The 22,341-nt window shown below is 37.4% G+C and overlaps 1 protein-coding gene and 1 long non-coding RNA gene across 7 annotated transcripts in view; one reads left to right on the top strand and one right to left on the bottom strand.

The window, feature by feature from the left end:
* Positions 1–22,341, bottom strand: part of IL7 (interleukin 7) — a 45,704-nt gene that overhangs the window by 6,334 nt on the left and 17,029 nt on the right. For all 4 annotated transcript variants that reach the window (XM_019725640.2, XM_019725630.2, XM_074318403.1 and 1 more), the window contains exons 3-4: positions 4,995–5,075; positions 3,804–3,935 (exon numbers count right to left, since the gene is read on the bottom strand). In XM_019725640.2, the coding sequence (XP_019581199.1) occupies positions 3,804–3,935; positions 4,995–5,075 (213 nt within the window). The remainder of the gene's footprint in view (positions 1–3,803; positions 3,936–4,994; positions 5,076–22,341) is intronic.
* LOC109444353 (uncharacterized) lies at positions 3,942–20,730 on the top strand. 3 transcript variants are annotated; one of them, XR_002136841.2, is made up of 4 exons: positions 3,942–4,286; positions 9,250–14,233; positions 15,872–15,986; positions 20,109–20,730. It is a non-coding gene; the product is annotated as an uncharacterized LOC109444353 (long non-coding RNA). The 3 variants fall into 3 exon arrangements; XR_012491568.1 differs by having other exon boundaries at positions 9,250–15,986; XR_012491569.1 differs by lacking the exon at positions 20,109–20,730 and having other exon boundaries at positions 9,250–13,639; positions 14,082–18,097.

The raw sequence follows: 22,341 nt of genomic DNA, 5'->3' as shown, positions 1-22,341 counted from the left end.
AAAGCTAGAAATGATTCAGCTCAGTGAAGAAGGCATGGCTAAAGCCAAGACAGGTTAAACGCTAGGCCCCCTGTGCCAAACAGTTAGCCAAGTTGCGAATGCAACGGAAGCGTTCTTGAAAGAAATTAAAAGTGCTACTCCAGTGAACACATGAATGATGACAAAAGCAAAATAGCCTTATTGCTGATACACAGAGAATTTTAGTGGTCTGGATAGAAAATCAAACCCACCACAAAGTTCCTTTAAGCCCAAGCCTCATCCAGAGCAAGGCCCTGACTCTCTTCAATTCTAGGAAGGCTGAGAGAGGTGGGGAAGCTGCAGAAGAAAAGTTTGAAGCTTGGCAGAGGTTGGTTCCCCTGGGGTTTAAGGAAAGAAACCGTCTCCATAACATGAAAAGTACAAGGTGAGCAGCAAGTGCTGATGGAGAAGCCGCAGCAAGTTACCCAGAAGTTCTAGCTAAGACAATTCATGAAGAAGGTGGCTACACAAAACAACAGATTTTCACTGTAGATAAACCAGCCTCATATTGGAAGAAGATGCCATCTAGGACCTTCACAGCTGAGAGAAGCCAATGCCTGGCTTCAAAGCTTCAAAGGACAGGCTGACTCTCTGGGTAGGGGCTCATGCAGCTGGTGACTTTCAGTTAAAGCCAATGCTCATTTGCCATCTGAAAATCCTGGGGCCCTTAGGAATGACATATGCTAAATCTACCCTGCTTGTACTCTGTAAATGCAGCAACAAAGCCTGGATGACAGCACATCTGTTTACATCATGATTTACTAACTGTTTTAAGCCCACTGTTAAGACCTCCTGCTCAGGGGGATAAAAAACAACACAAAGATTCCTTTTAAAATATTACTGCTCATTGGCAATGCTTCTGGTCACCCAAGAGCTCTGATGGAGGTGGACAATGAGATTAATATTATTTTCATTCCTGCTTACATAACATCATTTCTGCAGCCCATGGATCAAGGACTAATTTTAACTTGCAAGTCTTATTATTTAGGAAATACATTTCAAAGGGCTATCACTGCATAGACAGTGATTCCTCTGATGGATATGGGCAAAGTCGACTGAAAACCTTCTGGAAAGGATTCCCCATTCCAGATGCCATTAAGAACATTCATGATTCATGGGAAGAGGTCAAATATCAACATTAACAGGAGTTTGGAAGAAGTTATTTCCAACTCTCTGGGATGACTTTGAGGGGGTCAAGATTTCAGTGGAGGAAGTCACTGCAAATGTGGAAACAGCAAGAGAACTAGAACTAGAAGTGGAGCCTGAACACGTGACTGAATTTCTGCTATCTCATGATACAACTTTAATGGATGAGGAGTTGCTTCTTATGGACGAGCAAACAGTGGTTTCTTGAGATAAAATATAGTCCTGGTAAAGATGCTGTGAAGATTGTTGAAATAACAATGGATTTAGAATACTACATAAATTACTTAGTTGATAGAGCAGTGGCTGTGTTTGAGAGGATTGACTCCTACTGTGAAAGAAGTTCTACTGTGGGTACCATGCTACCAAACAGCATCACATGCTACAGAGAAACTGTTTGTGAAAGAAAGAGCCAATGATGTGACAGACTTCACGGTAGTCTTGTTTTAAGAAATCGCCACAGCCACCCCGACCTGCAGCAACCAGCATCCTGCTCAGTCAGCAGCCGTCACCATGGAGGCAGGACCTTCCACCAGCAGTGATTACGACTTGCTGAGGGCTCAGATGACGGTTAGCATTTTTTAGCAATAAAGTATTTTTAAACTATTTTAGCAATAATGTATTTTTAAAATACTAAAGTATTTTAAGGTATGTACATTTTTAGACATAATGTTATTGCACACTTAATAGACTACAGTGTAGTGTAAACATAACTTATATGCACTGGGAAACCTAACGATTTGTGTGACTCATTTTACTGCGGTATTCACTTCATTGCGGTGGCCTGGAACTAACCCGCAATATCTCCAAGGTCTGCCTGTTTCAGCAAAAGGACAAAAGCAAGGAGGTTAGCCTTCTGAAGACCCTGGATCCATGAGTTTGCAGGTATGCCCAGCACTGTGTTAATGACCGTGAGGAATGGAAAACTAATATAGCAGAGTATAGTAACAGAGACAAAACTAAAATTCTCATCAACATGAAAATAAAGTTATTCAATTGTCAAATCCTGATTATAAATTTTTTATACTTTACCCATCAGAAGCAAAATAAATGAACAATAAAAGCCTGTAGCATGTCTGACGAAGAAAATTCAACGTAGCTGAATTTTCAACGTTTCTAACATCTTACCTTATCATTTCAAGACAAAGCTGGACTGTATCAGGTTAGTTAGTGTTGTAACATAATTTTATGTAATTTCAAGAATCAATAATTTGTGTTTCCTTTCTCTACAGTTACTTGATTTTGGAACATAGTGATCCATGCAAATCTCAACACATGGAAAGAGGAATTGCAAATATATCGCATACCCAATAGCCCCTTCCCTAGGCCAGGAGGTGATATCACCAATTTGTTCTGTGGCTTTTCAGGTAAGCCCTGACTTGAGGCTTATTCTCAACGCAGTGTTTCCAGTAGTTGCTACTAAGCAATTGGATGTGTAAGCAACATGAAACCTATCTGCCATTCCTGCATTAGACAGAATTTTGAAATCACTATAAATAAGGATTGAGAGCTGGTAGGCTAGCATATGAAGTCTTCATGAACCTTGAGCTCTAGGCTTAGAGGATGCAAAGAACAGAACAGATCAGATTTATAGAAAAGAGAACAGCAGAAATTCGATACAAAGAACTAACGCAAGTAAGGGGACAAAATGGGAAAGAAGCTTGGCAAATCTAGGACAGAAGAGGAGACTGGTTTGCCTCACATAGATAACAATGATAAGTGATAACATAGTGATAACTGATATCATCTTTTATTGTTGTCAATGTCAGTATAGCTCAAAAACAGTCTTAACATTTTACTTTCTGTGGGCAATGATTGGTGTTAAAAAATAAAAGCACACACAACCCTTTTTCTTATCATAAAAATGTTAAAAATTTCTTTTAAAAAAAAATCCTAAGAAAAATTTTGGCTTTGTGTGGCAGCTGGTAAAATTCCTGAAGAGGAGGGTAATAGTAATAACAATATAACATTTATTAAAACCTTTTAGTACTAAGCACTTAAATGAATTATGCCGTGTAAGCCTTTAATATCCTATAATGTAGATAATCTATTCTTCCTCCATTTTGTAGATGACGTAACTGTTGTCTAGTTTCAAGACGTCTTCCAAATTTTTATTTTTTAGTAACCACTAGCAGAGGAGTAGGGAAAAGTTAGCCCTATACTTATCACAATTATCAAAGCAAAAAAATAGAAAATTGTTGGACATATATATGCCCAGTTTTAACATATAAAGATGTTTGTTAAATACATGCGATTACCTGTTGTTGTTTTTTTGGCTATGAGTTTTTAATAAATGTGTACATATATGGATTAAAATTATGAATGAATTTTAGAGATAAAAATTTACCATTTCCCACCCAACTTCTCACACTGGACTCCCTGAAAGTTACTATGGCAATGAAGTATGTATTCACTTATTTTTGCTCTCATTTTATAAACTATTTAGTTGCCCTCACCAACAGATGAATAGGCACGTTCCAAGTGGAGATTTTCCTCGTCCAAGCTGAGTAAATGTATTTCAACGTTAAGTGATAACTGGATATGATCTATTCTATGACACTGGATATGATCACCAGAGAATGATACTATCCTATCATGGGAGGAGTGTATATTTTTGTTAAAGAAAACAGCCCTCAGCTTACCTTCCTGGTGCAGTTCAACAGTTTTAATGTGCCCTGGGAGACTACTGATAAGTGGTGCTTTAATTCCTCATGGATATTCGTGTTAAGAAAGTGCTTCAACTTGCGAGCAGCAGTTTTTAAAAACGTAGCTTCCTATTACAGAAAAAAATCACAAGGGCTATGGTTCAAATAAAATATTAAGAAATGATAAGCTTTCTTAAGGATTCTAAAGCCAGAACTGTATTGCTAAGGAATGCCCCACCCCCACCCAGGCTTTCTATGTCGGTTAGTCACATGACTGACAACTAGGCTGAAACTGTTTAGCTCCTAGGTGACAGTCTGAAGTGCCTAGAACTCGGTTTAATGATTATCTGACTTTTTCAATTCTCTTTCTCTTTTGTATATGAGTGGTCTTACCACATACGGGCGAACACACCACAAGTTTATTTCATTTCAAACAAGATAACCAAAGGAGAAGTCGCCTAGAAGCAACAATAATGAAAGGTATGTGTGATTTTACTTGTTGTTATTAATTTTGCACCTTTGGAGCTATGGGTGAATAGCTGGCGATAAGGGTCATATTCACCTAAAACAAGTTTTTCAGATATTTAAGAAATTTTAAAAAAGAATGTATGGATATACTATTAAAAGTCCTGAGGTTACCTCAGCTATTATGAGTTTTATAAAAGACTGTTGAATACCATACTAGTTTTTGTAGAAAGAAATGTCACAAACTTTTTTTTGGAAGTTTTGTAAGTTGTATTATTATACCAACTAGAAGTGGTAGTGGTGTGAAGGTTAGCAAATATTGAAAGAAAAATTTTCAAGATGCCTACAACTAAATTATGCCCATAACTTATGTTTATGTGTGTGCAAGCAATCACTCTAACAAGTACTTTCCTGCATAAAAATTTCAGAAATAAGAGATGTGTGTCTTTGAATTCAGCAGTTCTTCTAGTGTTTTCTAGGTGAAAAATAAAATGCTTAAATAAAAAAAAATAATCAAATAAGCACAGGGCTATTTGTAAAATAAAGTATAAAGAAGACCATAGTATAACTTAATAGATCAGTGGGAACTAGCTGGTTAGAACAACAACAAAAAAATGTTATTAATATAATTAATATAATTATCTAACAGAGAGATACAAAAAATATAGGTTTCTGTGAAATCAAACTCAAGTGACATATAAAACTGCAAATAATTATCATTACCTTATCATCATCACATGAATGCTTTTTAAAAAAGTTATGTTCATTATTCAGGCAATTGCTATCATTTTCTCCTATCGGTGCCTGTAATAAATAATATAAAATTATATGATTAAACTGGGGACTTTTCTAATATGTAGTAATTATAAAAATAACAATGTTTAATACTTGGTATTTATATGTACATTTTAAGGAAATAACTTTAGCTCTGCTTAGGTGACTAGGCATGAAGAATAGTTTTCTATAGTTGAAGAATAAACAATTATATACACAAACCCTCACATATGTAGAGCTCCCCCAGATTCCACAGTTTAATCCCAAAAATTATTAAGAGAATCTAGCCCATTTGGGCAAATAAAAGGACCTACTTTAGAAGTTATACTATACAGACAAAATACTATAAATTTTGAAATCATGAAGTTGAGATGCATTCAAGAGGTTATTTGGTCCAATTTTCTGCCACTATCCAACAAAAACAAAGGGAATTTACATTAGAATGAAGGAAAAACCTCTTGACATTGAGAATAAAGTTTAAAGTCATTCTATAGCATTTTTAACAATCCAATTTGTCTGGGATGTTTGAGGTAGAATTTTGCTAAGAAATGATGGAATTGAATGTGTGTGCATTGTAATGTGGGAGTGGAGGGGCAGACTGGTACATTCTCACATTTAATTTCTAAGGAATGTGGTACTAGAAGGTGGGGATTGCCCAAATCAAGAATTTAGTTCAGATACTAGGAAGAATTTTCTAAGGATTCAGATTCTCTTATGCATAGGGTTGGACAAGCTCTGTCCAGCAAACTAGCAATTCCGTGCTATCAGAGCTTCTAGAAAGACGTCAAGCAATCTTAGCCTGGATGTTGTCACAAAAGAAACAGGATAAAAAGTGGAATAATGGCAGGATTTAGTCATGGGCCTCTGAGCTTCATCTCCCTCTAGTCATCTGCAAAAAGCGTAAGTGCTCTCTGGGTCTATTCTGACTTGAAACGAATGTACTCTGTTTTACCGACAGGAATTACTGTCTGAACATATACTCATTCATGTAACCATACGACAGTAACTACGGACCAATTTGCAAGGTCCTCTGCCAAGCCCTATGGGGAAACAAAGATAAGAAAACAGTCCCATTTCTTGTGCCATTTGATATAAAGGGAGGGTGCTGCATCCACTGGACATTGTTACATCACTCCTTATCTTTGGAAAAGAATGCTTTTGTAAACAAAAGATTTGTTAGTACCAACCACCTCAGTAATACTGCAAATAATCTCAAGTGCAAATAGATATATTTTCTAAAGCTCTCCTCATGTTGCTTTCATGCACATTCCTAAAATGGTAGTAGAGAATTAATATTTGCCTATAAAATCATTTTCCTATTGACTTCCATTTAACCCCAAGAAGGATAATAAACCATGCATACATTTCTCTTTGATAGACAGACAAATGTGCAGCTAATCTGTGTGATGTTTTACAATTTATCAAAAATATTATATGAAATATGTCCAGAACTCGTACCAATTTCTTGGAGAATTTAACAAATCGCATGACACATAAATTTTTGAAAAGCCAAAGCCATATTGGTTAAGGCATTGCTCCAGGTATTAAAGAACTCAATTTTGGCAGATACAGATAGATAATGTTGTACCAATTGATTTGTTTGCCAAGTGTTTGCTACAATATATAGAGATGTTCATTATACACTTAAAAGGTTGACTCATACACAAGTTACAATTATTATTAACTAGTTGACTTTAGCGCATTTTATGAATAAATTTAACGTAAGTGTATATGAGTGCCAACTACAGTTGCTTTCTGAAATTTCTATTCCAACCCTGCAAGAAGGATAAGATTATGGAATGAATCATGGCATTGGAAACAACCTTATATATCCACTGTTTAACAAATAGTAGAATTACTTCACCAATAATAGTTTCTTACAAGCATCTTGACATATCTGAAGATCTTCGTATCGATTATGAATATGGAAAATTACAAGAGAAAAGCCAATGTCACATTGACTCTGAACTACAAAATTTTCTAGTATAAAATATTATGTTATATACGTTGTTCCTAAAATATATGTCCTTTCAGTTTTTAGAATTATATCTTCTTTCATTTCAGTAGAGTTTTCTTGTATCTTTGAATTTTTTTCCATTGTAACAATCTCTTCTTCAGAAACACTAATTATGTATACAATGACTTTTTTATTTCACTTTTTCTTTTACATATTTGTCTTTGATTTTTTAAATTCCATTTTGTATGGTTTTTCTCCATCATGTTTTCTATATACCTCTTTCTAACAGAGCAATCATTTCTGGTTTTTATTTTATTCTCCACTATCCCCCCTAAATTTAGAGAGCTCCCTGTCATTTTTCTGTATCTCTCCTCTAAACTCTTTTTAATTTGGTTTCTTAGAAAGTGTTAAGAATAAAATTGTTGACATTTTTACTGCTTTCATGGATAAGTAATCTATGATCTGAATTCTTCATTTTCCTTATTTATGTACTCATTTGATTATTTATGTGTTCATTTGTTCATTTATTTAGGTAGTATCAATACACAGTGCTTCCTCTTTGATTTTCCAATTATTTTTTGAAGGGATGCTAAAAATAGAGGTTGTTCGGTCAGTATTTAACTACTCCATTGGAGGATGTCTTCATTTCCTAGGGCTGCTCTAACAAATGGTACCAAAAACTTGGTGGCTCAAAACAATAGAAGCTTATTCTCTCACAGTGCTGGAGGCCAGGAGTCCAAATCAAGATGTCAGCTGGAGACTCCAGCGGAGAACTTGTTGTTGGCCTTTTCTATCATCTGGTGGCTGCCAGCATTCCTTGGTATTTCTTGGCTTGTGGCCACAGGACTCCAGTCTCTGCCTCCATCTTCACATCTCTTTCTTCCTTGTGAATGTTTGTCAAGTCTACCTCACTCTCTCTTATGAGGACACTTGTGATGGTATTTGTGGATAGTCCAGGATAATCTCACCATGTCCAAATCCTTAATCATATCTGCCAAGACTCGTGGTCCTTATAAATTTCCAGGGGTTAGAACCTAATATCTCTGGGTGGCCATTATTCAGCCCACTACAGAGAAGCATTTCTCTGCCCGTGGATGTTGCATTTCAACAAAAGACATTGCTTTGGGTCGTGGATATTAGCCAACTGTACAAGAGCAGAGGCTTGAAATATATCTGCACAACTGAGTTCGACCCCCTGGACTTTGTCTCTCAACAGAGGAGAATAAGCCTCTGGTAGCAGCTTCTGCTCTTTCTCTATTACCGCATAATAAATTACCACACACAAAAAATTAGCAGCTTCAAGCAACACACTATCATGTACAGTTTCTGAGGGGAAGACATTTGGGAGGAAATTAACTGGGGGCTTCCGGCTCCGCGTCAGGGTGTTAGCCACGTCTGTAGGCACCTCAGGCTTGACTGTGGCTAGAGGATCAATCCCCTCTCCTGATGCCACATTCCCACAGCTATTGGCAGGAGGCCTCAATTTCTCACCCCTAGGCCTCTCCATAGGCTTAACTACATGTCCTTACAAGATGGTAGCTGGCTTCCCCCCAAGCATACAATTCAAGAGAGAGAAAGGAGGAGGCCTCCATGCCTTTTACGCTTTAGTCTTGGAAGCCACACACTACTGCTTCCTTCTTCTTCTGCTGGTTCGAAGTGTCACTAATTCTGGTCTATACTCAAGGGGAAGGAAGTTAAATTCCACCTCTTGAAAGGAGGAGTGTCAAAGGATTTGTGAGCATATGTTAAAACGACCACACCACTGCTCTGCCATCCTGTGACCCAGAGGAAGCATGTGGAAACGATCGGCCCAGCCCACTCGCATACCTGTGAATCTGAGAGACATGCATATTGCTAATGCTTTTGTGGCTGTTTGTTGTGAAGTGAAAGCTTCCTGACACAGAATTTTTGCTTTTTGGATCAATTAACTGTCCAAATATAAAGTGGGAAGGAGCAAGTGTAATACATTAGGGCAGCCAGCACCTTCCGTTCAAGTACGTTGCTTCAGAACACATTCTTACCCATTTGCTATATTCTGTGTCACGGACAGAGTTCTCCTCTTAATGTTTTCATGTTTTTTCTTTTCCTTTCAAAAGAGAAGGTCAGTATGGCTCACAGTCAATCTTCATGGTCCCATATGCTGCACTATGTGAACTAATGTCTATTTATTCCTGATAAATAATTCTGGTCAGCAGCTACGTAACTGACTGCTGTTTCTTTTCGATTCTCCTTCTGTTCATTTTTTAGCTCTGGTTCTAAGGATTGGGGTTTTGACAGAAAAGAGAGATTCATATCATTCTCTGAAGGTGAACTTGGTTCCTGCAGGGATAGTCTTCACTTCTGATCATCACTGTCACAACCCATCCAGGGCCCAACGCCTTGTACCACATAGAGACTCATTTGGAGGACCTTTGTGAAAAATGTGAGACTTATTTCTGATGAAATCTGTAATCTGTATGAAATTTGAAAAGGTATGTATTTTAAAAACAGCATGAATGTTCTTGGAATGCTATTTCAAATGGTACAAATTTTACTATTCGTCAAGTAGCTTAGCAGATTGTAGTATGAATTGGTAGTTGATTCCTAATTTAAATAAAAATTCATTCATTTATTCTTCAGTCAAATACTTGCTGAGCATCTATTATGTGCCACGTAATAGTGGAGATAGAGCTGTGATCAAAATCAGAGATGGTTCCTTCTTTCAAGAAGTGTCCTATCTGGTGGTAAAGACAGACATCAATCCAAGAGCCACAATCAAATCTCAATTTAATAGCTGTTATGAATAAAAGGTATATACTCCCATGAAAGCCTATGCAAGAAGCATTTTACTTAGAAACCGCATTGAAGACTTCCCTGAAAAAGGAACTCTTCATCTGAGATCTAAAGCGTAAGTGAACTCAAGAAAGGAAATAAAGGAGGATTTAAGATGTAGAAAACAGCATGTATGGTTGCATTTAAGTGGGAGGGAACAACAGCAGGTATGCTTCTGGAAAGAAGGAAGCAATGGAAAGCTGGAAAGCAAGCAAGAGAAATCATGGTTCCACATGAAACCAGAGGTACTGGAAGAGATAAAATTATTCAGAGGCTTAAGCCATGTGAAGGAGCTTTGTCTTGATCCTAAAATCAACAATTAATGACTAAATATGCTTTTCAAAGATCACATGACTAACAGCATAGTCAATGGTTTGGGAGGGTTCAACTTACCACTTACTATGACACTACAGTGGCCAAGGAACAGACAAATACATCAATGGAACAGACTAGAAGCCCAGAAATAATCCACATAAATATAGTCAACGGACCTTTGACAAACGAGTAAAGGCAAGACAATGGAACACTGATAGTCCCTTCAACAAATAGTGCTGGAATAAATGGGACATCTACATGCAAAGGAATGAATCTAGACAGAGATCTGACACAAAAAAAGGAACTTAAAATGGATCACAGTCCTAAATACAAAACAATAATGCTCCTAGAAGGTATCAGAGGAGAAAACTTGGATGACCTTGGTATGGCAATGGCTTAAATGCAAGTCCAAAGGCACGATGCATGAAAGGAATAACTGACCATCCGGACTTCACTGAAATCAAAACTTCAAAATATATACGTATCTATATCTACCTCTTCTCCCTGGTTATAGAACTATCTATATCTACCTGTCTATCTATCTATCTATCTTTCTGTCTATCTGTCTATCTATCTATCTATCTATCTATCTATCTATCTATCTATCTATCTATCTATCTATGGGATGTGAACATGTATAATATATGCAAGTCAAAAAATTAAGTTCATGAACTTATCCTAGAAAAAGTGCTACATGCCTCATTGCTGAATATCACTATGGTCACCTTCAAAGTCCTCCCCTTGGGAAGCTATGCACCGATGCCAGCATCTAGTGCACCCTTCAAAGCAATTTTGGAACTCTTTTTCTGGAATGGCCATCAGAGCTGTCGACGTATAACCCTTGATGTCCTGAATGTCATCAAAATGTCTTTCTTTCAATATTTCCTTTGTCTTTGGGTAAAGAAAGAAGTCATTGGGGGCCAGATCAGGTGAGTAGGGAGGGGGTTCCAATACAGTTATTTGTTTGCTGGCCAAAAACTCCCTCACAGACAGTGCCGTGTGAGCTCGTACGTTGTTGTGATGCAAGAGCCATGAATTGTTGGCAAAAAGTTCAGGTCTTCTAATTTGTTCACGCAGCCTTTTCAGCACTTCAAAATAGTAAACTTGGTTAACTATTTGTCCAGTTGGTATAAATTCATAATGAATAATCCCTCTGATATCAAAAAAAGGTTAGCAACATCGTTGCAACAAGTTCGTGAACTTAATTGTCTGACCTCATATACTATTATAAGTTATGTAGTATATATTGTATAATATGATATAACACATGTAGTATAATATATAATACATGTATATTGTTTATATATAGTAGCACTGTCCATATCCATACTGTATCTTATATTATTTATACTATTTAGAGTATATATTACACACAAACACATATCTTTTTGAAAACAAAGTTTGCAAATTAAACTGTTTCAGGGACTTGCTTCCTAAAGTTGTTTACATAGACAGGTGGGGAATCAACAGAATATTAACACGCTATCATTTAATGACTGCATCTGTGATTACACTTGCAGCCACAATGACTGATTTCTTAAGAATCTAAGTGTTTTTAAACGGTAGCATTCCACCCAGAGGGACTTCACTGCTGAGACAAGGTAAGTACAACAGGTCCTCAAGTGACATCGTTTCATTCAACATCATTTCATTATAACATTGATGAGAGGCTCTAGGAGTTTAACTCTTGTTTAGATCAATTAGCTTACAGTAAAATCGGTTTCGTTAGATGTCATTCTGCCAAAGTGCCAAGAACCTATTGCTGACATTAAATGAGGACTTACTGGACCAACCAGAAGTGGTGTGTATATACACATATGTATATAACCTTCTTTTATATTAATGCTTGTGTTTGTGTGGAATTGGTTCCTATAATTGAGATTTGCTGACAAATATTATATATTTGTTAAAAAAATGATTCAGATTCCACCAACAAATAAAGGAGCACCAGATGTTGTCAACCTTTAAATGTTTACCAATTCCAATATTTGACATTTGTGCCTCGCTCTAGCGTGAATTTGTGTTTCCATGACAACTACAGGATCAGCATGACTTCATGTTGACAGTTTGTGTTCCCTTTATACGAATAGCCTGTTCTTATCTACTTTCTTAGGTTGTTTGTCTTTTAAATGATCCGTTTTTACATTTCATAATAGGAATTCTTTTTAACTTTCTATGTTTTATTTCAGGTGTATCCCTCAAATAATGCATATTTTTATAAAGTTAGTCTTATTTAATGGGATAGTTTAAAATAATTCATATTTACTGTCAGATATTATTAGACTTCTTATTTTACAAACTTTGTTTTATAATTTTGGTATATGAATTTTAGTATATAAAAGACAATTCTTTTAGAAGTGTTTTCCAAAAAATATTAAAATCGTATTCTCTCTCAATATAAACAGCAAATGTATTTATTGTCATTTTAAGAAGAGGGATTCATCATCTTTTTTACTTTCAGTCCTTCTGTAACCACATGCTTTGCATATTATTTGTTTTTAGGTGAAATGTGTTATGGCAGTGCTTCTGTATTACAATAACTATCTAGACATCACTAAATAGTTCAGTATTTAATAATAGTCATTTCATGTCACCATTTATTTATAAATATCTTGTCCAGCTGGAGTAATTTGAGAGTCAGCTCTTTGTTGTTATTGTTTTAGATAAGGAAGTTGTATCCTTGCTGACCTCTCTATATATTTATTTTCTTGGCACATTCAATAATACCTACCTAGGTATAGGATTGTGGCTTTATGCTCTTGATTACAAATCTCAGAAGAAATTGGCCAACTGGAGGTACAAATTGGTGAAAACCCGGAAGGTAGCCTAATTTTCCTTTATTAGGCTCCCTATTCTTCCAGGAAGAATGCTTGCTTGAAAAATTTCTCCTTGGTATATACCCTAGTATTTGTCTCATACTATTACTGTTGACTCATAATCAACAGATTTTTTTTTAATGCAAAAATAGATCTCTCTTCAATTCTGAAATTTTTGCTCTATTTCATCTGTTATTTTTTTTCTTCAGAATCATTTATTCTTTGTAGATTAGCCTCTGGATTCTGTCTATGTTATCAATATCAATTACCTTCTCTTAATTGTATATATGCACATATACGTACACAGATTAATAGGTGTGTGTGTGTGTGTGTGTGTGTGTGTGTGTGTGAGACAGAGAGAGAGAGAGAGAGAGAGAGAGAGGTAAAAAGATAATATTGTATAGTTAGTTATATAAAGCCTTTGCTTTTTCTTTTGGGGAGACTTTACATGTGTGTCTATGCAATGATTACAACATAAAATCACTCTTCTTTTTCTACACACGTTATTATATGCCTTTGACCGCCTACCTGATGGAGATGAATTCTCAAAGCCCCGTGTGATTTCTGAAATCCCCTGGTATTGTCTAACGTGTGCTCTTCAATCAGCCCCTCAAGTTCTTCCAGTTGGTCCCCTCAACTTGCTGTCAACACCTGCCTCTTGAGATGATGACCTTATGAAATCACTACTTTCCGGGGTAAAGCTGTTTTTCTAGTGACAACCACTAATGTACCCACTCGTGGTGTGAAGAGGGACCCTGTCCCTTAAATCCAAAGCATGTTCCTGGGTGTTGGATCCAAACACTCCCAGTGTAAAGACACTGTAGTTTTCTTGACACATCTTACCTATTCCTCCCCTTTTCATTACTGAGCAGTCAGGTGTGTGTTTGTTTCTCTGTTTTCTGGAACTTAATTCTACTGTGACCTCTCTGCTGGGCTTTGATTGGTCTAATACTTAGATACTAAGTCAGTAACGGGTATCCCAGAGCAATTTGTCAAATAACCGAAATCTAAAGTAATCAGGGCTTTGGCGTTCCACTGGCATAAGGGTCGTTTCATAGGTAATCTAATCAGAGTTTGGCTTGGAATCTGATTCATTAGTTATAGACAAGAGAATGACCATTCTTCTGCATGTGACAGAAGCAAGAAACTCTGGTTGCTACTGGCAAGCCACAGCATGAAGCCACATGACACATGGAGAAATGCAGTGTGAAAACAATTGTAGAGAAATAGAACTGAAATTCTGACTAAGCCACAGCTGGAAGCTCCCAACTGCTGGACTTTTCACTGAGGTAAGCCACCAACACTTACTGAGGTAAGGGTTTCACGTCACTTATGTTCAGTTTTCCAATACTTGTGAGTGAAAGCGTGCTGATAAAGCTTCTCCAGCCTGGAGGATTTCATAACCGAGACTCTGGATTCTGGCTGCTCTAAAACAGTCCTCTCCTGGTACAGCTACATTTACCAATGAAAATCTGGGGCCTGCTCCTGCCTGCCTTCATATGGGCAGCACAAGTTCACCTTTAGCATTAAAATAGCTCTAGTCCTCTCCTGAGATTTTTACAGGAATGTATTTCTGGCCCCAAAAAGAAGGAAGTTTCTCCTCCTCCCGTTTAAAAAAGAAAAAAAAAAAAAAAAGATCTGTCACATTTCCAGGAATGTCTTCTTCCTAGAATGACTGGGCAAAGAGTACTGAACACAACAACGGTCACCACAATCATTATACCCTATAATCCCAGACAAAGCATTTTCACAAATAGACTAGGGAAAATTAACAATTGGCAGAGTTAGCATACAAACAGGTTTGCTCAGTTACAAAGCCCATGATTTTTCTACTGTACCAAGTCTGCCATCTAAATAATGTGAACTTGATTAAAAACTTTCAATCAACAAAGTTTAATAAAAGGGTTGAGAGTGTAAGTTCTAGGCAAAAAAAAGAAAACATATTATTTTCTAAATGCTGAATCCTGTCCACTTGACATAGCTTACAATCCTTTTTGTTGGCTTATTATGTGTCTCCTTAAAATATTTATTGGCTGTACATACATATTCATATTTTATGCAAAAATAGACTGATAACTGCCTTAATAGAATCAAGATAAAATACTACAAAGGAAAGATTACTTTTGACTGCTCTTATGAATGGAATATAACCTGAGCTCAATCCCAAAGGGTACTTAAATTTGAGCAAGTGAATATTTGCGGAGAAAGACAGGAAGAAAGAAATTCCAAAATGAGAGAGCACAGCGCAAAGGCACGGCAGTACAAAAATGTGGGGCTTATTTGGGAAATAGGAAGTAGTCCAGTTTGGTTGTGGTGCAGGGAGGGTTAGGGGCAACGCAGAGTGGTAATTAGGCTACAAAGGCAGACTGGGGGCAGCTTATGCTTCCCGAAAGCCCAGATGAGGGATTAGCTCCCATGCAGTAAACAAGGAGTGGTCACCTATGGAAAGTTGCTGGGCACGATTTCAACTCTGCCTACCTTGATTAGTAGACGTCGGGGAAGTTCATACTGTTTTACTCACGGTGGTGCTATGTCCTTTGACTGGAGAATCAAATGAGGTGGTGGGTAGATGTAAATCACAGAGAAATACAGTGTGAGGAGGTAGATGTAAATCACGTGAGAAATACAGAAGAATCAGAAGGAAAACAGTTGGTAAGAATTCTGATTGATAGGAAATGTACACCTGGGGCAAGCCCAGCTGAATAAAGGTACTGGCTCCAGTTTGGAGATAATGGCATTAGGTAAGCAGGCAATCTTTAGTTTGGAATAGTCACTGGGACACACTTGATACATTAATCAAATACAGACTTATGTTCTCAAACTTCTACCAAAATGTTAGGAGAAAGAAAACATACAAAACCCATACAAATATTTGTGCATTGGACTGTGCTTGCCCTGTCTAATCTTTTGGATTCTTCTCTTTTGAGAATTCATCCTCAATGGACAGGTTTTGAGAAGATGTCACATATTTGCAAAGACTAAAACAACACATCCTTATCAAACCCTGTTTTCCTGTCCTCCCGTCATCTCCAGCTCAACATTGTAAGTTAACAAAATGGTGGGGGAAGAGCAGCTAAAATTTTTTGGCTTTAGCATTTATTGTTTTTTATTAAATAAATAAATATAAATTATGCTCTGACATTCAAGAAATGGGAGATATTTAATACAGTAATTTAATAGCCGAAACATATTTCCTACTAAATTCTATGCTAAAAATCTAAGGTGACTATATAGTACTATTAACTCACTAGTCTAAGTTGATCAAAACTCTGAGGGGACAAAAGTTAGTTCCCCAGTCTTTCCGTTGACGAAGAGTAACCCGTATAAAGCAATTCTAATGAGATTTATTGTCACTTAACTTCTTCTCATTTAATTTACACTCATAATATAACAGGTTTTATATTGCATGTGTCCATAATACATAAACAACAGCAGAAATAGGAAGTTAAAGTCTTTAACAATTAAAATTGATGGTCATCCACTGTAAGAATAAAGAACACCAGTCTAAAACTAACATTGAAAATGACTATATTACCTAATATGTTGTTTCAAAATAATATCATAAAAGTGCCCCTAAAAATGCTTTTTATGCAGAAGAGTTAGAAAACTGGTGACTGTGTTTCCATCTGTGAAAATGCCTCTATAGAATTTCTTTGATGAGGCTCAATTTAAGAATATCAATCAGCAAAAAGCATTAGAAACACGTATAGTGCTCTGAATATAGAACAAAGAAGGAACCACAAAAGGGTAATGAATTAATCTTAATTGTTAAACCCATTCTTTATCCTGTGTCAAGTTCCATACGCACTGGAGGCCTTTTCCTGGAGGTGAATACTGGGGCTGCCAAAAAAATGTATCCAAGTGGACACTTGGGTCAACATTGCTCAAGCAGTGGCTTTCCATCATCAGAAGTGTCTGGACGCTGATGGGAACCACTTTGAGCACCTCTTGTAATTGCAGAAGTGAAGCGTGACTTGGGTTCATCTTTGTTATCGGTATATATTGAGTATTACAATTTTAATAGTTATTTTCTTTCTTAAAATGTGTATACTTTTTTTTGGCACCCTCTGTTTACATTTTCTATCCATGGGAGGCCTTTCCAGCTTTACCCACACACCCTAGATATTCTCCTTGTTTTTTTTCATTCATTTGTGTTCATCTAGGTTGGTTATATATGCTTGGGGATAGGAAATGGTGTTCTAGAAATATATGATTCAGCAACTGGCAGATTTCCTCAAATATCAGTGTTCACATCAAATGCAGATACTGAAGAATTACTGACAGCAGGCAGCATAGCCACCTGCAGTTGGTATAGTGCCACAAGTGAAAGATGGTGCCTATCTTATCGTGGGTATAGAGGAATGTTATTACGAGATTTATATAACAGTTTTGCTTAGGATATGCCTCTGTTTATTTTAAATAGACTGTAATCCGACATCCGGGCAATGGTGAGAACATTGAAACAGAGGTATGAATGACCTAATATTTCCACTAAGGGCATTCAGTAATTTTTCAGCAGGAATGGGTCTCAGAGATTATGCAAGCCCACGTTCTTATGTGATGAACGATTGATTTTTTAATGCCCTCCAGCAGCTAATGGACTTGTCCAAAGTCTCAAGCCAAAGTGGCAAAGCTGGGACTCTGACCCCAACATTTTCATTCCCAGACCTGCTGTCATCCTGTAGCTCTGCCCACACGATGCAGCTCCTCCTGGAATTCCCTCAGCTGCTGAATGGCTACACTGAAACTGAGCAGTGGTTTTCTCAAGGGCCAGTTAGAAATGCGCGTAAGAGGATGCGGAGACGTCAAGGCTCCAGGCCGCAGCGGAGTTTGGTGTAGTTTCTATTTTTTTTTAATTTCATGAAAAGGTAAACATTTGAAAACCACAGTTACTGAGGATATGCTTCTAAGTTCTAGAAATGCAAAATTATCTTGTATACATTCAACTTTAAATAGAGTTTCACTCTCATAAATCAAGCAATTTATAGCCATTCAAAAACAGTACAGTTTTTTGTTTGCTGCTGCTTTTAAGGATGTGAAATAGAAAACTTAGAAAGGATTGTTGGAGACATATTATTTCTAAAAAATTAGAAGACCCACTGCTTTTTGAATGTTTATTACGTCCCAGGCATTGTTTCATGAGCTTTGAATATATTAATTCATTTAATCCTTACAATAACCTCATGAAGTGTGGGTTCTCATTTTATCCCCATTTTAAAAATAAGGCAACTAAAGCATTAAAAGATTAAGTAATTTATCCAATGTCACATAGCGAGCAATATTCCCAGGGTCCATTGGGTCATGGCAAGTAGGTTCATTCTAAATTATGTTCAAATTAAAACGTATCTGTGGTCTTCACGGTGCACAGAAACCTTTGATCTCTAAACTACATTTCTAACCTCATCGTCATCAACACCAGTGATGGTCATTGAATTAATAACCTGCACCAATAATCACCATGCACTGAAAACAACGGAAGCACACATATGATCATTATGTGATCTGTAAACTCAGCAACACCTTGATTGGTTACCTGGCTGTGATCAACCTTTACATACACATGGTAAAGAAGCCAAATTCTATACAATTTACCAAATCTATTGCTAACTCAAATATGACCAAGTCTAATTCTGGCATAGATCTGGATTCAAAACTAATCTAAAACTTACCGATCAGGTAATTCTCACAAAATAGCTATTAAAGGATGGGCGTATTAGCAGCTCAAAGATAAATGTACTGATTTCACAGAAGCCTAGACAGGTCTGAGGAAACAAGTCTTTCATAACAGGCACCTGTGAAAGGGAATTCTGAAGGTGCCCCGGGACAGACTGTAATCCCGCTGCGACTCGGGCATTCCTCTAATGCCCCCACTTATAAGATCCTCCTCTTTCCAGCTGCTGGGACCCTTTCAGTCCCATTCTCCTTTAGAGAACCTTGCTTTACAAACTCCATCCACTCAGCTTTTGCTGCTCTTTCTTTCCTTATTCCTAGTGCAGGAACTACATTTTACCCATCTTCAGTTTTTCCATTGCATTTTCATATTTTCAAAACATCACTGATTGAATGACAATGTCACTAGTCACACAGTCCCAGATTTTCAGAGGGCATCAACTGCCATATGTAAACCCTGAATGCTGAAATCACCCATCTTTCTGAAAGCTTCCTACCCCCAATTTATTTTATATGAGCCATGTGAGTTCTTTCTGAAGCCCAGGTCTCACTCTGAAAAAAAAGAACAACAAGAAAAAAAATCTTCCATGTCTTCCATTACCTAGTCCTAGAAAATCAAATTCACGTTCCTCAGTTTGGCATGTAAGACGTTCCAAGATCTGATCCTAAGGTAACCTCCAAACTTTCTACACTCCAATCTGCACCGAAGCTCAAGTCACAAGTGGCCACTGACTTTTAAATGCAACCCACAAGCTCCCATACTGAACTAGTTGCTTTATTTAAACACATTTCCCTGTAATATCAGCACTATCCCATTGTGTTGAAGTATTTTATTTAAGAGCCTCTCTGTCCTCCAAAACTTTGACCTTCGCGAGACTGGGACCCAGTCTAGTAGATGGGCCGTTTTTATACTCGTGTTCAAAATCTCACAGCTTGCGTAGAACCACTAACAGGCATTTCATAAATGCAGGTAAAATTGCACTGAAAACCCTCGACTCCGTACTTAACTGTACTCCTCTGTATCATTTCTTTTTTGCCTCCTTTACAGTCACCAATTCATCAAAGTCCTATTAAAATTGTAATGCTCCCTTCAGTCACTAGTGTTCTGAGAGAGAGAGAGAGAGAGAGACAGAGAGAGAGACAGAGAGAGAGGACATTATCAATCTCTGAATTGGCAGATTCCATCAGCAGATGCTTAAAACATGTTTAAGTGAACCGTTAAGGAACAGAAGTTGAGATTCTACAGAGATCTGAAAATACTGATTACAAACCTGCCAACGTATGCACAATGATCATTTTAAGAGATTTTAATCACTCATCAGTCTTAAGGTGAATATGTGGTAACGGTATATACTATCTTACAATGGTGGAGATCAGCAATTAACAAAGTGCCAAATAGAATGTGTAATCACCAGTGCTCATATACTCTGCGTCCTAATTACCATACTATTGGCCTGAACACGATATGTCACTTTCAACTATTCCGACCCATAGGATTGTACCAATAAGGGAATATGGGCGGGCCAAGGATCAGACTGAACATATGTAAAGATTCTAGCGAGCTGAAGTGGAGCGGTCACAGGTAGAAGATACAGATTCACTGAAGAAAATGCCAAGTAAGTATTGTTTCCTCACAGTTCGGGAGGCCCAGTCGGGAGCCAAGGTCTTGGCAGGGCTCCGTGCCCCTCTCCCAGCCTTGGGAGGCCATCCCTGGCATTTGTCTTCACGGGGCCTTTTCCTGTGTCTCTTCTCCTCTACGCCTCACTTCTAAGGACATTTGTTGGATTCAGGACCCACCTGATCCAGGATGTTCTCATCTGAAGATTCTTAATTACATCTGCAAAGACCCTTTTTCCAATTAAGGCACATTCCCGGGTTCCACGTACACATATCATTTGGGGTGTCACCATTCAACCCACTAACCACCTATCTTATTATCTTTGGAGGGGTGTTGTTTTAGGAGAGGCTGTTAGTCATGTGGGTGCTTGAGAGGTTTTTCTCATTGTCAGGCTGCCGGTTTCCAATGACTTTTTACATAAAGAAGTGCCTTTTCCTTAGTGTGATCTATTTTATAGTTTTGCCAGGTTTTAGTTATGCAATTTTAGTTCATTTTAATGTGCTTCTATCTGTCGTCTTACCCCAGCAGTACATCTGAAATCCTGAATAACAGTGAGGCATGTACCTTTAGACTCTTCTGTGGTCATCTAAAATGGTATGTTAAAGCCCATTAGGAAGGTTAGAATCTGTTAGATCGTTTCTTTGTGGTGACGAGACCACAGCAGTTTGCCATCAGAACAGGCATGGGACACCTCAGCAGACTGAGAGCACTCATGTCCTATCTTCCCGATTTTTTCCGATTTAACAAGTTCTATCCCCACTTGCTTGATTCACAGAAATCTCTCCTTTCCGTCTTCCAAATTGTCTGAGTATGCTGAGAGTTGAGTCAGTGCAAACAGACCATGTTGCCTTCTATTTGCCCTGTAGAGAAAACGGGACTCTTTCTGATCCATCCACAGCTTTTGGCTCATGGTTTTACTTTCTGTTTTCGATTTTTGTTGCAGCTACAAGGTATCAACACAGAAAACCCACACAACGTAGTCTGATGTTCTTGTTGGTCCAGATACATGTACGAGCTCCAACCATGCACCGGGCTTGGGTACAAAAATTGTGATTATTTAACTCGTATTTATGTGCCAAAAATTGTCTCCAAAGAGATCTGCAATGGCAGGTACTCGGATCTGAAAATTGTACCAATCCTCACACTCCTTTCTAGAGTAAACTTTCCCCAACAAGCATCTTGAACCTGATATTGAGTCCAAGTAACCAGTCAGGGTTCCTTTCTCTCACGATGAATTCCCCCCGCCAGCGGAGATCAGTCTGCGACAACTCAGTCTTTCATAAACAATCCAGTATCACAGGACTTCAAAAAATAAGAACTTGGGTTCTTGATCTCATCCTGCCCAGGAATATATCTCTGGGAATGTAATTATTTCCTCCCTGGTAACTAGTTGTGCATACCAAGGGATGCCGGATTCGGAGAATTGACGTAGTCATAACGTCAGTAATGCTAATTTTTTTTATTGTTTAATTAACTATTTTATTTCATGTTTTAAAATAGACTTTATTTTTTAAAACGGTTTTAGGTTTACAGAAAAACTAGAAGAAAGCACAGAAAGTTCACATATATTCCCTCCACTCCATCCAGTTTCCACTGTTCTGAATGTCTTGCATTAGTGTGGTGCCTTTGTTATAATTCATGAATCAATATCATTACATTATTAATAAGTGAAGTTTATAGTTTACATTAGTGTTCACTGTTCATGCTGTAAATTTCTATGGGTTTTGACAAATGCATGTCATGTATTCACCATTATAGTGTCACATAGTTTCACTGCTTTATTACCCTGTACACCACACATTCCTCCTTCCCTCCCTAACCCCTGGCAACCACTGATCCTTTTAATGTCACCATAATTTTGCCATTTCTAGAATGCAATATAATTGGAATCATCCAGTATGTAGCTCTTTAAGACTGGATTCTTCCACACAATATGCATTTAAGATACTTCCATGTCTTTTTGAGGCTTACTATCTCATTTCTTTATCACTGATTATATTCTACTGAATAGAACGCTAAGGGGTCTGTCCAGGTATGTTGCCCGTTTTTTAAATTGAATTATTTCTTTTGTTATTTTTATTTATTTATTTATTTATTTATTTTGTTATT

Source organism: Rhinolophus sinicus, linkage group LG14, assembly GCF_036562045.2.
Source record: "Rhinolophus sinicus isolate RSC01 linkage group LG14, ASM3656204v1, whole genome shotgun sequence".
Lineage (NCBI taxonomy): Eukaryota > Metazoa > Chordata > Mammalia > Chiroptera > Rhinolophidae > Rhinolophus > Rhinolophus sinicus.
This window is presented reverse-complemented; position numbering and strand designations above follow the sequence as displayed.